Here is a 13,516-nt window from a genome sequence, read left to right on the forward strand (position 1 = left end):
TGTGTGATGGATGTGGTCTGGATGCTCCATCTCCAGACGCGGGGCTCAGAGAGCAGCGGTCACCGCAGCATCGCTCAGTTCTGCTTTAATAACTATTGATCGAGGGGAGCTAATGAGCCGGAGTGATTGAAACCGTCCTCGTGTGAGTGATTTTAAGACAGGAAGTGTGTTTGATACACATACCAGAAAGGTGTCCCGCTCCTGGCCGTCAGACTCTTTATGTAACCGGCTTTTCCTGCCCCTCTCTGAGACACTGCCCTCCTTATCACAGCACATGTGTGTCTGAACATGTGTGTATCCTCCCCTCTGAAGACACACAGACACAGATACTGCCTGATGATTTCCTGTAAACTTCCCAGCCTTTCCATGACGAGCGTAAACACACTGCACGGCTGTGTTTACACTGGCGCAGCGAGAGTAAAACACGTTTGGAGCTCGTGGAGAATCGCGTTAAAACACGAGTCCGACTTTGAGTCAAACGCAGGAAACAAAGAAGATGAGATAAAGCCTCGCAGCCACATCCCAAAACGACAATAATACACACTTACACCACACACAGGAAGAGCTATAATCATATTTGTCCTTTGCGTCACAATGTGGTCCATCTATCAAAATGACCCAACCTCAGCGCTGCACCAAGGCCCCGCTGTGTCAGCGTTTCTCTGCACTGCGCAGGCTTATAAATAGTTTTTGTTTCATGGGAGCTTGATTTGTGCTGGAAGAGACGCCATTTCTCCACAAACATGTTCACACTTCTCCAACACACTCCTACCTCTGTGTGAACGAATGGAAATCTCCTTGTTTAACCTTAATTTCACCAAGTTTGGTCCCATTAAGATTAGAAACCTCATTTTCAAGAGAGATCAGGCCAAAACAAGCAGCAAAACACAAAGTAACACTGCAAAAACTGAAATCTTATCAAGTGTTTTTGTCTTGTTTCAGTAGAAAATGTCTTTATAGACTTAATATTAGCGACATTCACCTGACCAGTCCAGAAAAATGTTGTAATTAAGACGTTATTCTAGTTTCAAGCAATTTTTTCTTGTTTCATCTGCAGTTTTTTTCACAATTCAGACCTCATTTTTGTCTTCAACAAATTTAAACACGACATTTTTCTGGACTGATAAGTTGAATTTAGCTCATATCAAATATAACAAGACAATTTTTCCTTCAAATAAGACAAAAACATTCGATAACATTTCTAAAACACGATAAGGAAGCTAAAACACTGACATCTTTTTTCATTTTAGATTTAAAAACATCAGTGAACCAGATCCTTGAGCTCTAAAGATGCTGAGAGGAGGATCTGTTGTAAGTGCACTCCCTCGCCATCTTGTGGCCCGGAGTCTCCTCACACTGTCGTAAATTACTTTTGGTGAGCCGTGTGTTTGTTTTGGAATTAAATGGAGATCGGATCGAAACAAATTTTCTTTGTCCAAGACAACTTTTTACTGGATATAACGCGCTGAGGTAAGGTATTTATCAGTACAGTTACGTAGCGCTACGGTTTGAAACATGACATCAAGTAAACATTGTAGGAGCTAGCTATACATAGTGCTATCGGCAGCCCAGTGCTTTGACATATCTGTAGGCTAACGTAACTGGGGATGGGTACTGAATTAGGTACTTTTATAGGTGCCGACCGAATTCTGTCAAAAACACCAGGTACCGATTCATGTAGAATCAAAAGGTACCATGTTTAGGTACCTAAATGCATCCTTGTGACTGTGAGGGAGTGAAAGAGTAGCTGATTTTCCATGCTGGACATAAACACAACATTGCAAGGTTATATATTAAGGAATAAATATGTTAAATTGAAAAAAGTATATTTTATTATCAAACAAATTGATATTTTTTACCACACAAACACAAAAAAAGTACCAAAAAATAAGTACCATTGAGTACCTATTGCCAGGTACCGGGCATCGGTTCCATATCATTTCAAATGTGAAAGGTACCCATCCCTAAACTGAGAACAAGCTAACACTGTCGGTTTGTAAGTAGTTTAGTAGCTGTCTATATTTAGCGCAGCTGACAGCCCAGTGCTCTAAGACATGTCTGTAATGTGTAACGTTGGTGAATCCTGGTTATGTCCTTCCAGCTAGCTAATCAGCCTTTAGCTCGTGCTCTATCTCTCCCCTGTTTATCTTTCTCCTGCTCTTCTGTCCTTTTTCTGTCTGTTAGGCTCCAGTGTCCACCATCGCTACAAAATTAATCACAGAAATCATTTTCAGCAGAGAAAAACACAGATCTCTCTTCTCACTACTAAACTTTGTCAGCCAGCGTGGTGTTGTCATAGAGACTTTGACGTGCCATAACTCAGTTTGGTCCCGGTCGACCCGAACTGGAAGCTAAGAAGTCGCAATTTAAAATAAGCAGTAACCAGCAATATTGGTGCTGATAATCTCATTTTAAAGTATGGATCATTAATAGAGGTAGGCCGACATATCGGGCCGATATTTGGACATTTGTCTCTATCGGCCATAGGCCGTATTTTCTTTTAAAAAGCCGATTTTTGATCCGTTGTATAAAATGACGCAATTTTTGATCAGGCACAAAAAAGATGAGCACCTCAAACTTGTGGAACCACTTGGATACATTACATACTTTTGTTCAAATTATATTAATAAGTTTAAATTTCTTTTTTGACATTTTAAGAAGAGTGTGAATGTTTACTACTGCTTGTTACATTGTGTGTTTACTCAGACAAAATATTTCATTGTTTTGAAAGCTGAATAAATGTTCAGAGGACTGGACACGACTTGTTGTAATAGATTTCTTTTAGTTCAGCTCAGAAATTGCTACGTTTCACAAAAATGTGATAAATATATATTTATTTAACAATCTGCCTGAATATCAAATTGGAAATATCGGCTATGCATATCGGCATCGGCTGCTCAAATTTGGAAAGCATCGGCATCGGCATCGGCCCCAAAAAAAACCCATATCGGTCGACCTCTAATTATTACCAGGCATTTATCTAGAAAGGAGAATTTTTCAAGATCACTTTCAAACTCTTCACAGCCCCTTAGTCCCAAAGTCCCTTTCCCCAATTTCTGTCCGTCAATTTCTGGGACAGAAAGCGTAATGAAGTCCCAACAATGCAGAGGTTACTGTTGTATACTTTTCTGCATGATAAAGACACACAAATATTGGGGAAGCAGGCCAAAAACTGCCATGTGTGAGCCTCTGGGTCACCATAGCAGGCCATCCAACCTGAGAGCACAACTCACAATGATGAGTCAGAGGTTTACAGTTGGTTATGAACCTCAAGGTTTTATGGTGGGCAGTATGACACTGCAAAAAACTGAAATCTTATCAAGTGTTTTTGTCCTATTTTCAGTAAAAAATGTCTTTTTAGGCTTAATAGGAGCCACATTAACATGACCAGTCTAGAAAAATGTCTTATTTCTGGTTATTTAAAACAAACATGAGGTCTGAAAAGTTACTTGAATTAAGACATTATTTTAGTTTCAGGCAAATGTTTCTTGTCCCATTGGCCGATTTTTTTTAACTTGTTACAATCAATTCAGACCTCATTTTTATCTTTAAATAACTTGAAACAAGACATTTTTCTGGACTAGTCAGTTGAATGTGGCTCATATTAAGTATAATAAGATGCTTTCTACATTAAAAGAAAAACACAACCTGTTTCTGAAATAAAAACCCAGTTTTAGCCTCAGCTGACAAGTTTCAGCTCATGCAGTGTGTGTTCCTATTAGGGTAAATAAGGTAAACACACACTTAAACCATCAGCAGAGATGACATCACCCCCCTAAAGTTGGGGGCTCACGTCACCCCACCCACAGGAGATGTTCCCCACATGCATAATTCACCCATAAGAAGAGCCGGGCGGGTGTCACCCCCCTCTGATGTAATCCCACCTCCTCCTCCGACTTAATCTCGAACCTGAGGCTCACACCTCAGGAGAGGAGGCGTCGCAAAGCAACAGAGGGGGAGGGAAGGGGGAGGATGAGGTAATCAATGACTGGGAGGGAGACAGAGGCGAGGTACGAGGAGGGTGTCTGCGCACAGATTGTCGCCCCCCGGCCTTGAAACAACACCCAGGGACGGCAGCTCTGCCAAACGGGCGGCGAATAACGCCAAATATTTAAAAAGCAGCAGCAAACACAGGCTGCTTCTGCAGGTGTGTGAAGTCAGAGTCATTCAGCTTCAGTTTCTCCAACAGGAGGTGAGGACGACACTGTCTGACATGAGCACACGATGTTACAGAGCCGCCTCTGAATGAACGCAGGCACACACAGATCTGGAGGTGAACCCTGTTGCATGACAACCTTCCTCCTTCCTGCAGATTTGAGCGTGACATGTTACAACTGATTATGACCCACATAACTCAGCCACACCCCTCGTTTTATGCTCCTCTTTCTATCCCAAGTTTCGATCTCTCAACCGGTGCCGGTGAAAGTTAAAGGCGTGTCATCCCTCCGGAGGCCAGGCACTTGCCGGTGGCTGTTTGCTGGCAGCACCATCAGTGCCGGCCCCCTCCCCCAGAGCCAAACCAAGCCCTGAGGACAGAGGGAGCAGGAGACACAGCTGCAGGAGAGAGCAGCATGCTGTGCTGTTTGTTTTCCCCTTCAGGGGATGGAAAAAGATGGATGATGGAAGTTGTGCCTGTGTGTGTGTTTTGTGTCAGAGGTAGTGGTCCCCTTCACTTCCCCTTCCCTGACTCTCCTCCTCCTCTCCATCCTCACCTGGTCCATGGTTTTCAGCGAGCCTCCTCCCTCCTCCCGGACCCGGTCATGGTGCTGTCGTCCTTTTCTCGTCCTGGCTCAGTATTTCCAACAACAATCCGATGCGGTTGTCCTCAGGCAGGCGGAGCAGCCGGGCAGCCGAGCGCTGCTGCTGCTGCTGCTGCTGCTGCTGCGCCTCCCCACAGAGGCATGCTTCTGTCTCTGCCTGAGTGTGACAGTCTGAGACATCCGGCGCTCCCGTCCTCCTCTGCGTCCCCTGCAGCTCTGGGTGGAGGCTGGAGGGCGAACAGGGCGTGTGTGGGATCCTCGCCTCCTTCCTTGATAAGTCTCCCGCTCTCCGCGTTCCTTCTCCAACGCTTCCACTCGTTCGCTGTGTAAGCTGGCCCCTCGCCTCGCCTCTCCTCCCCTCCCTCTGTCTCCACTTCCCTCCTCTCTTTCCACCTCCCCTCCCCCCTCCTGCTGCAGCCAAACAGAGCCGGAGCAACCAATGAGGAAGAAGGAGTCAGGGAGAGAGGAGGGTGGAGAGCTGGGATTGGCTGCCATGCGGGTCATGTGACTCCTGTGGAAGAGCTGAGAGACCCTCTACCAGCTGTCCAGCTCATGCTTCCCTGAAAACCTCTGTTGCCATTGACAACAGCTGCTGTGCAACGCACCAACCACAGATCCTCAGACACAAAGCCATTGGCTGGCAGGATTTACGGCCCCCGCCTCCTGTCGTGGGGGGAGCATGTTGGGACGTGTAGTCCAATCTGCAGCGAGGGTGGACTGAGTGTTTAAGAGCAGACATCCCTGTGGCCCTGAGAGGAATTTCCCCCCTGCTCTCGCCTCTCTGCTGAAATGTTTACGCATCAGTGTCGCCCTGGCCTGGATCCAGAGAGAGGAGAAGGATGGAGCGTTGCATCATTAGCATGAAACTTTGGCAGAAAGTTGAAGCTAACACACAGAAGGAGGAGAGGAGAGGAGAGGAGAGGAGAGGAGAGGAAAGACCTCGAGGCCCGCCAGGAAAAAGACATCCTCTGCTGTTTCCCTCTCAGGCCACGCTGAGGGAAACACCCGCCCCACAACAACAGGAACTCCTCAAGCGAAGGCCACGGCTAAGCACACAGGCTGACCCCGTCCCTCCTCCCTTTCTCTTTTCTTTCACTGCCTTCTTTTTCTTTATTTGCTGTGTCTCTATCCTCCCCAACCCCACCCCCTCCCCTTCCTCCCTCTTTCTCCCTATTGAATCATAACACTCAATCCCCCTCCTGCACCACCCGCTCCTCCCCTTTTTACTTGTTTGGAATCCAGAAAATGTTGCTGGAGGTTACAGGTGCCACAGAGAGGAGGTGTTGTTACAAACCGGCAGCTTGTGCATCATAACTTTACAGAAGAGGATCCACAGTGGGTCCATCTTAGTCTGCTGTTTTAATCAACTTTTAATCAACGATGCAATCCCAGAGTCAGCGTGGGACATTGCTGCAACTTTGTGTGTAAATTCACTCACCGATCTGCGATCTGGTCTTCTGTTTGCCTGACTCAGGGTCCACAGCTCTGCTTTTCTGTAGATCAGGAGTCTTCAACCTGCGGCTCTTTGACTCCTTTCCAGTGGCTTTAAGAAAATAATAGAAGAAAGATTTTTATTTTTCTAACAGAGGGAATTTATGATGAAGACATGACACTAAATAAAATTATAGGTTAACATTTTGTTGAACTAAAAAAATGTTTAAGAAAAATGGAAAGTTTTGCAAATCTATAAAAAAAATACATTTTTTTTTTGTAATTTCTGAAATAATGAAATTGTTTGACATCTTAAACTTTTGAATTTTCTTTTAAAAAACAGATATTCTAAATATTTTGAAAATTTTGTCCAATCAATGCAAAGTTTTGACATTTTAAAAAATTTAAGCTTTTAAAATTCTGGCATTTTTTTTTCTTTCATTTTTTTTCAACTTTTTTCAAAATTTAAAAAAAAAAAAAATTATTTATATTTTTGCAATTAATTAAATTTTGCAAATTTTCATATTTTTTAATTTGGCAAATCTTTTAAAGAATTATATAAATATTAGTATCATTTTTTTGAGTTTAAAAAAAATTATTTTTTTTAACATCTTATCATTTTCTTTTTAATGCACATTTTTAAAATTTCAAAATTTTGTGCTATTCAAGCATTTTTGACATTTCCCCCATTTTTTTCCATTTTTTAAATTATTGCAATTTTTTTAAAAAAAACAAAATTTTCTGCAACTTTGTCATTTTCAAATTTCTTTTTTTTGTCCATTTTTATTTTTTATTTTTTTTGTGCATATTTTTAAATTGTGCAATTTTTTATCTTATTTTATTTTGCAAATTTATCAAAAATAAAAAAGCACAACTTAGCGTATATTATTCCATAAATTCAAAAATTACTTCCTGTTTGGATTATTATTCACTAAATTTTCACTGTTTATAGAATTTATACACTTTATTGTCTTTATTGTGAAGATAAAGTTGCTCTTGAATGACTTTAATCCAGGTGAGGTTGCAGAAGGTTGCAGACCCCTGCTGTAGGGAAATGAGCATCACTCTCTTCATAAATCCACCAAATTTTCTTGTTTACTTTCTAATACCTGAGATTTTTCAGTTATTTGTTTTTAAACTTCAGGAGAGTCTAAATGTGTACATTTTCCACGCCATCCTGAGGTGAAAGGTTGACAACAACCAGGCCCAAAGAGCATGGAGCGCTGCCAGCAGCTGTAACCGTGCCAGCGTGTTCTGCAGGTGGATACTTCCTTTAAAAACTGATCATAAACGTTCCTGTTTTACTCTGAAAAGAAAAACCAAAGCCTCTGTATCTAAAAAATGAAACAAAAGAGCACCTGTCCTGGCTTATTTCCATTCAGTGGACACATAACAAAGCTGTGACATAATCTGATATGGAAGCTTTGAGCTCTGACAGGTCACTGAGGGAGGGAGGGGGGAGGCTCAGGAATGCAGGTCTAAATTATATCAGCCGACCAACAAGGTCACGAAAACGGAGAGCAGCAAACAAGCAAACAAATCCCTGTCCGGCTCTCTGCGACCCAGCTGCATCCTTCTCTTTTATCACCCAGCCGAAACACTGCAGAGCGCTGCAGTGTCATTCGATCCGCTCGAGTCAGAGATGCTGTTTGAAGTGAAATGACTGCTGCGCGTGTGTGTGTGTGTGACAGAACAGCGGCTGTATTGTGATGGTGAGAGTAGCAGATTAAACTATCATGGGAGGAATTCAGATTATTTCACAGAGAGGGCCTGTCTGCACACATGTGGGAGAAACTTCACCTGTGCTGTAGGAGGAGGAGGAGGAGTGTGGGGCACAGACACAGACTTAACAGAAGTATCAACATGTTCTTTTCCTTCCTTTTGTTTTGAAAAAGAAATTACAACCAAAATAGTGTTTACATCAAAAATTACAGGAAGCAACACATGGAGGAAACAGCCAGAGCAGCAGCACAGAGACACTTAACTTTCATTTGGAGCCTTGGAAAAACTGATAATGACCCTGACACTGCCTCACAAACCTCTGTATCTACATTTTCATTATTTCTTTTGCAATATTTGGAACTTCAAAAGTGCTGAAAACATGATGTAGATTGTTACGTAATTTTTTTTTTTTTTCCTTTCCCCTTGTCCTGTTCAGCGTCACAACAACAGAATTATGGTCTGGATGCCGTATTGTGCAGAACACATTTGCTTTTCCAAAGGGAGCAGTTAGTGTATAAAGCTCCCCTTGTTTTAAAATTATACTCTTAATTAGTGGTTTTTGATATATATTTTATACATAAATACACATACATATATATACATACATATATATGTGTACATATATATACACACGCATACATGTATCCATATAGTGTCCCTCTTGTATATTGCCAAGTTTGAAGATTATTGCTTAACCCGAACAAGGTGATATCAGGAAAGAAACAGTGATAAGGAGAAAGAGTGCAGAGAAGAGACTCGACAGAGAGGAAGAGAGAGACAACAAAACAACAGTAGGGAGCAACCACAACAACTGAACAAATGACTACAGACAGAAGAAACCAAACAACCAGCTACTGAGCCTGAAAAGGGACAGTATCCTGAGGTCTTTGACATCATGATCACAAGAAGCACCTGTGGAAATATTTTGTTTTAAAGATAAGAAGCTAAAAAACCTTGTGTTTTTTGTTGTAATTAAATGTCTTTAGTTTGATTTTTTTCAACTTTTTTTCTTTTAGATTTTATATTTAAACTGTTTGGAGTTGAATGAATGCAAATTATATGATCTAGCTCTCTGTATAATTGTATACATAGTCCTCTTTGAGACTGGCTACTAAAGAGAAATACAAAAGTGGCTAAAAAACACCTGTTTTTTTTTTTCTTTTTTTGTAAAAAATGCCTAAAGTATGATTGCAACCCAATTTGACCTTAGTTTATTAATAGTTATAATCTGAGTCCTCATTTGCAACATTTTAATTGCTTCATCAAACTTTTTTCGATGTTTTATAAGACACTTATGTAATTTTTTTTTCTTTTTTTTCCTTTTTTTTTTTTTTTCCTTTTTTCCTTTTTTTTCCCCTACACTTATGTAATTTTTAAAATCATATTCTTTTTTTGTGTGTGTGTCTTTGGCCCCAGCATTTAATAAAGTAGTTTAGAATTAAAAAAAAATGTTTTCATACACATAATGTTGTACTGAAAAGAATAATGCATAATATGCCTATGTTAGAACACAAATTGTACTGAATACAAGGGCAAAAATAAAATTACTCAAAAAAAAAAAAAAAAAAAAAAGAAAGGCCTCGACCTGTGAGGGTTAAACACGCTCTTTTCAAGTTTCAAGTATTTGTGCTAAGCTAAGCTAGCTAACTGGGCTTAAGAATTTAGATTTAACGGGACAGTGGGTTAAATATTTTCATCTGTGGGCGGAAATAAACCCATTTTCATTCATATGATACTATTTTCTAGCATAAAGTTTCTCAAAAAAGACGTATTTTTATGATAAGAGATAACAATGGCCAGTTGAAGTGTCAATAAAATATGAAAACAGCTGGAAAGCTGACCTGTCATCCTGGGAGATACATGTAGGAGGATGGACACTGAAGGCATCATCTGTTGGATGAATGAGAAATTATTTTAAAACACACATTAAACGATGATATCCTGATGTTTAAGGTGACAGCATGTGAGCTCACCTCAGGTGGCCAGTTTGTCTTCTTCAGGGATTCACTGCCATCTGCTGACTGCGCACAGGGTACTGTAGGTGAACAGCACCACCTGGAGGAGATTAGCGCACATAACACCCTAACATGCTCCATTTAATAAGAAACAGGATTACATCTTTAAATTTGTCAGTTTAACTAGTGAAAATCTTCCCCCTCTTACAAATGTGTCCAAATATCAGAGATCATGCACATATAGAAACAAACCAGGCCTCAGAAATCTAATATGTGGAGGAAGCATCGCTCTAAATTAATATCAGATTTCTTTCAGATGTAATATTTATCTCCACTGAGGATAAAACTCATTTTAAATGTTGTCAGGGCTGATGTTGACCGAACTCTGTGAGTCATCTGAAAAGTATTCCTCTTGAAATCTAGTCTTTAAAAGCTGAATAATTAATGACTGGAAACAAAACAATGACTTGAGTGTTAAACTGAGGACGAAGAAGCAACTGAGTTTATTGAAATCATCTTTATTCCACATATAATGCTGTAGAGCAAATCATTCATGCATCAATTAACACACCATCTTTTAAATATAACAGTAGTAGTAGTAGTATTTCTGAAATAACACCACAACTAATCATTCACAGCCAATACAAAGAAGAAATAAACAAACACAACCCTCAAATGAAAGAATACTGATGAGTTATCAATCTGACATGTTTCACTCTAACCTGATGGGAAATCCAGATCTTAGACTGAAGAGAAAAATGTTGGCAACACTTGAATAAAATAAGATTAATACAACTCTTCAAACATGAGCGAACACATGAGTTGGCGACCAAAGTGTCTATATTCTAAAATAAACCAGCACAGTGCTTTTCAAAAGGCAGATCCTGACCTACACGTCCTGCATCAGTTTGATTAAATTAACTGGACCCCCCCAGAGGTAAGATCTTGTCTCATTGGCAGAGGAACATGTGCATGCACAACCTTAAACAGCAGAGAAAAAACAATGATTAATCTGAGATGGGAGGTCTTAGGGTTGATTCCTGTTAGAGGATGACGGTCCAGTGATGAAGGAGGTAGGGTGGATGTTGATGGGATGCAACAGTGCAAGTGGGAGGCAGGTGTTTTGGCTTCTTCTCCATTTGTTTCCCCTCCACTGGGTTGCTCTTCACATCCTGCATGAGAGCTCCAAAGGGACACCATCATGGCCTGAGCCCAGCTCAGCTTCCTGAAAGAGAAAACAGCTGCTTTTCAAGCATCCTCTGAATGAGCTGTGGAGCTGCACAATCCACTCCACTGCATCATGATCCGTTTTAGCTTCAGAAAACAGGAATTAGCGAGCAAACAAGGGTATATTTAGACATGCATTGAAATACTATCTCACCACTGTGCGTAACGGAGACCAGGGATGCAGGGCAGAAACACACACCCTGTGTTCGCCTGTGCACCGGCCGCCCGCGCTGCTGAACCGGACACCTCATCGTCACAGCATGTAGATGATGTAGGAGAGGAAAACCAGGCCCATGACGGCGAAAAACATCAACACCAGAATGTCCGTCATGACGGGAAGAGCATGAGATGGACGCGGACACGCAGTAAATAAGCAGCAGCAGAGCAGGAGAGCAGTGCAGAGAGATCGGGTACGTTCGGAAACGTTCGGAAACGCTCGGGTGTCTTCGGTTGGAACGGCAGCTCGACCCTCCCCCTTTCCGTTTGAAAACCGGAAGTGAGGAGAAAACAGTCTGTTTTACATGATTTCACCTCGATAGAGGGCACATTTCGACGAAATTTTATGGCGAATTTAAACGTTAACTAACCGTGAAACTCAAGAGATGAAATTAGAGCTAAATTTAAAACCTGAAACGCGTCGTTATTAGCGGTTGATATGTGAAAGGTTAGCCCTAACAGGCTGAATACCGGGTAAAAAAATGTCCAATTAAAGTGCACTGTTGCATTTAAATTTCAACTTCTAGTTATGTTTGCGGAAATTACACGTTTAACCAGTTCTATCTTTAAAAAGGTTGTTATTAAATTCGTTTTTTATTTTATCAGGTAAATTTGCAGTCCTAAATACAATATCTGCCACAATCTTGGTAATAAACTTTAGTTTTAGGGATGTTAATTTAAGTCTCTTAAAGTTGGTTGCATTATATCAGATGTATATCCTTATCCGTATTTTGCCAGTAGTTATTAAATTAACGTTGAATAACAGTTGAAAAACACCCCCTACTGTTAAAATTAACATAAGCTCAAGCCTCCCTACGCATGGTTACGTTGCATCAACAGATTTCCAAAATAACACATGCACTGAACAGTAAGACTTTAATGAAGCTAGGATTTATTGCAGGACTGTTGTGCCAAACTGCATTGCCTACGAGGGTGGGTTGAAAAGTTCATTGCTACACTAGGAAGGAGTTGTGCCATAGTGATGAAACTTAGCTTGCATTAATTCAACATTTTCTGACACTTAAGGCATGGTTTATTTTCATCAAACCTTGGGTTATCTTCAAGGAACTCCTTATACCTCTTGAATTCAGCTGCCCACTTTTTCCACTGTTGATAAAGCTGGAGCATCATCCCCTGATGGAGCAACCATGTCAGTGTGAATGTCCTTTTCTGCAGATATTTAATAACACCACGGTGCCAAGTCAGATCCATATTCACAAAATGTCTCTGGTTCTACTTTTCAAAGTACTCAAACACTACATCAGTGTCTGCTAATCTTAAAATAAACCAGAGTGTAAGTGTCATAAAATGATGGATCTAATGCATGCTAAGTTCCATCCTATGGCATAACTCTTTCCTAGTCAGGCTAGGAACTTTTTAGCCCACCCTCATATAGCTAGGCATCCTAAGCCTACTGAAAATATTAGCAATTAAAATTTGTTCCAAGATGTGGTTCTGATTCTAGATAAATAAAATCTGGAGTAAGTGCATCAGACAAATTTCTGAAGCATATCTTGGAAAAGAAATGGGTGAGTGACCAAAAACCTCTGATTCACCCATGAGATTTCAGTATTGTAGAGATAGACTGATATGAATTTTTTGGAGCCAATACCGATACTAATTATCAGTAGGCAAGGAGGCCAAAAACTGATATTTGAAGCTGATATTAATTTGCAGTCAAAGTAAAAATATTGTCGTCAAAAATTTCCAACTCCAACACTGAACTGCAATAAAATGCCTTCAAGCATATGTTTATTAAACAGCTTAGCAGCATATTTTATAAAGTTAAATAAAAACTTTAAAAGATAAATAGCTAAAGTTTTCTACAGTAAATAAAGTTTTCCAAATTTCTATGTCACTGCAATAAAAACTGGACAGAATTGAGTTTGTGCTGCTTTTTACAGGCATGTAATGCAGTTGAATGAATTTTCTGTTTGGTTTTACATGACTTATTTTAAATGACCATCCAGGGCATCCATAGTGTCGACAGGGATATCGGCCGTCGGATATAAAAAAAGGTCAATGCTGATATGGCCCAAAATGCCAAATATTGGCCCCGATCTGTTTAATTTTGGTAACATAGTGCTCTCATGGTGAATATTCTTGCAAACTGGGAGACGCAAAACAAAGGGTCATGTATGGTTGTTGAACTAGCAACCCAGTAAGCTTGACTTTAAATACATTAGCACTAGCTAAATACAAAGA

General features: G+C 40.5%; 1 protein-coding gene and 1 long non-coding RNA gene across 2 annotated transcripts in view; both read right to left on the reverse strand.

Annotated features, from left to right (window-relative positions):
• Positions 1-5,088, reverse strand: part of arhgap23a (Rho GTPase activating protein 23a) — an 86,987-nt gene extending 81,899 nt beyond the window's left edge. The window contains exon 1 of the mRNA XM_074695987.1: positions 4,713-5,088. Coding sequence (XP_074552088.1) covers positions 4,713-4,721 — 9 coding nt within the window. The 5' untranslated portion in view covers positions 4,722-5,088. The remainder of the gene's footprint in view (positions 1-4,712) is intronic.
• Positions 5,089-10,366: 5,278 nt separating this feature from the next.
• On the reverse strand, positions 10,367-11,522 carry LOC141809908 (uncharacterized). The gene is made up of 2 exons (XR_012600023.1): positions 11,250-11,522; positions 10,367-11,093 (listed from the first exon to the last, which is right to left on the reverse strand). It is a non-coding gene; the product is annotated as an uncharacterized LOC141809908 (long non-coding RNA).
• Positions 11,523-13,516: the final 1,994 nt, after the last annotated feature.

The sequence above is a fragment of the Halichoeres trimaculatus genome, unplaced genomic scaffold (assembly GCF_033239565.1).
Source record: "Halichoeres trimaculatus isolate MK-OKI-2021-1 unplaced genomic scaffold, fHalTri1.1 fHalTri1_scaffold_20, whole genome shotgun sequence".
NCBI lineage: Eukaryota > Metazoa > Chordata > Actinopteri > Labriformes > Labridae > Halichoeres > Halichoeres trimaculatus.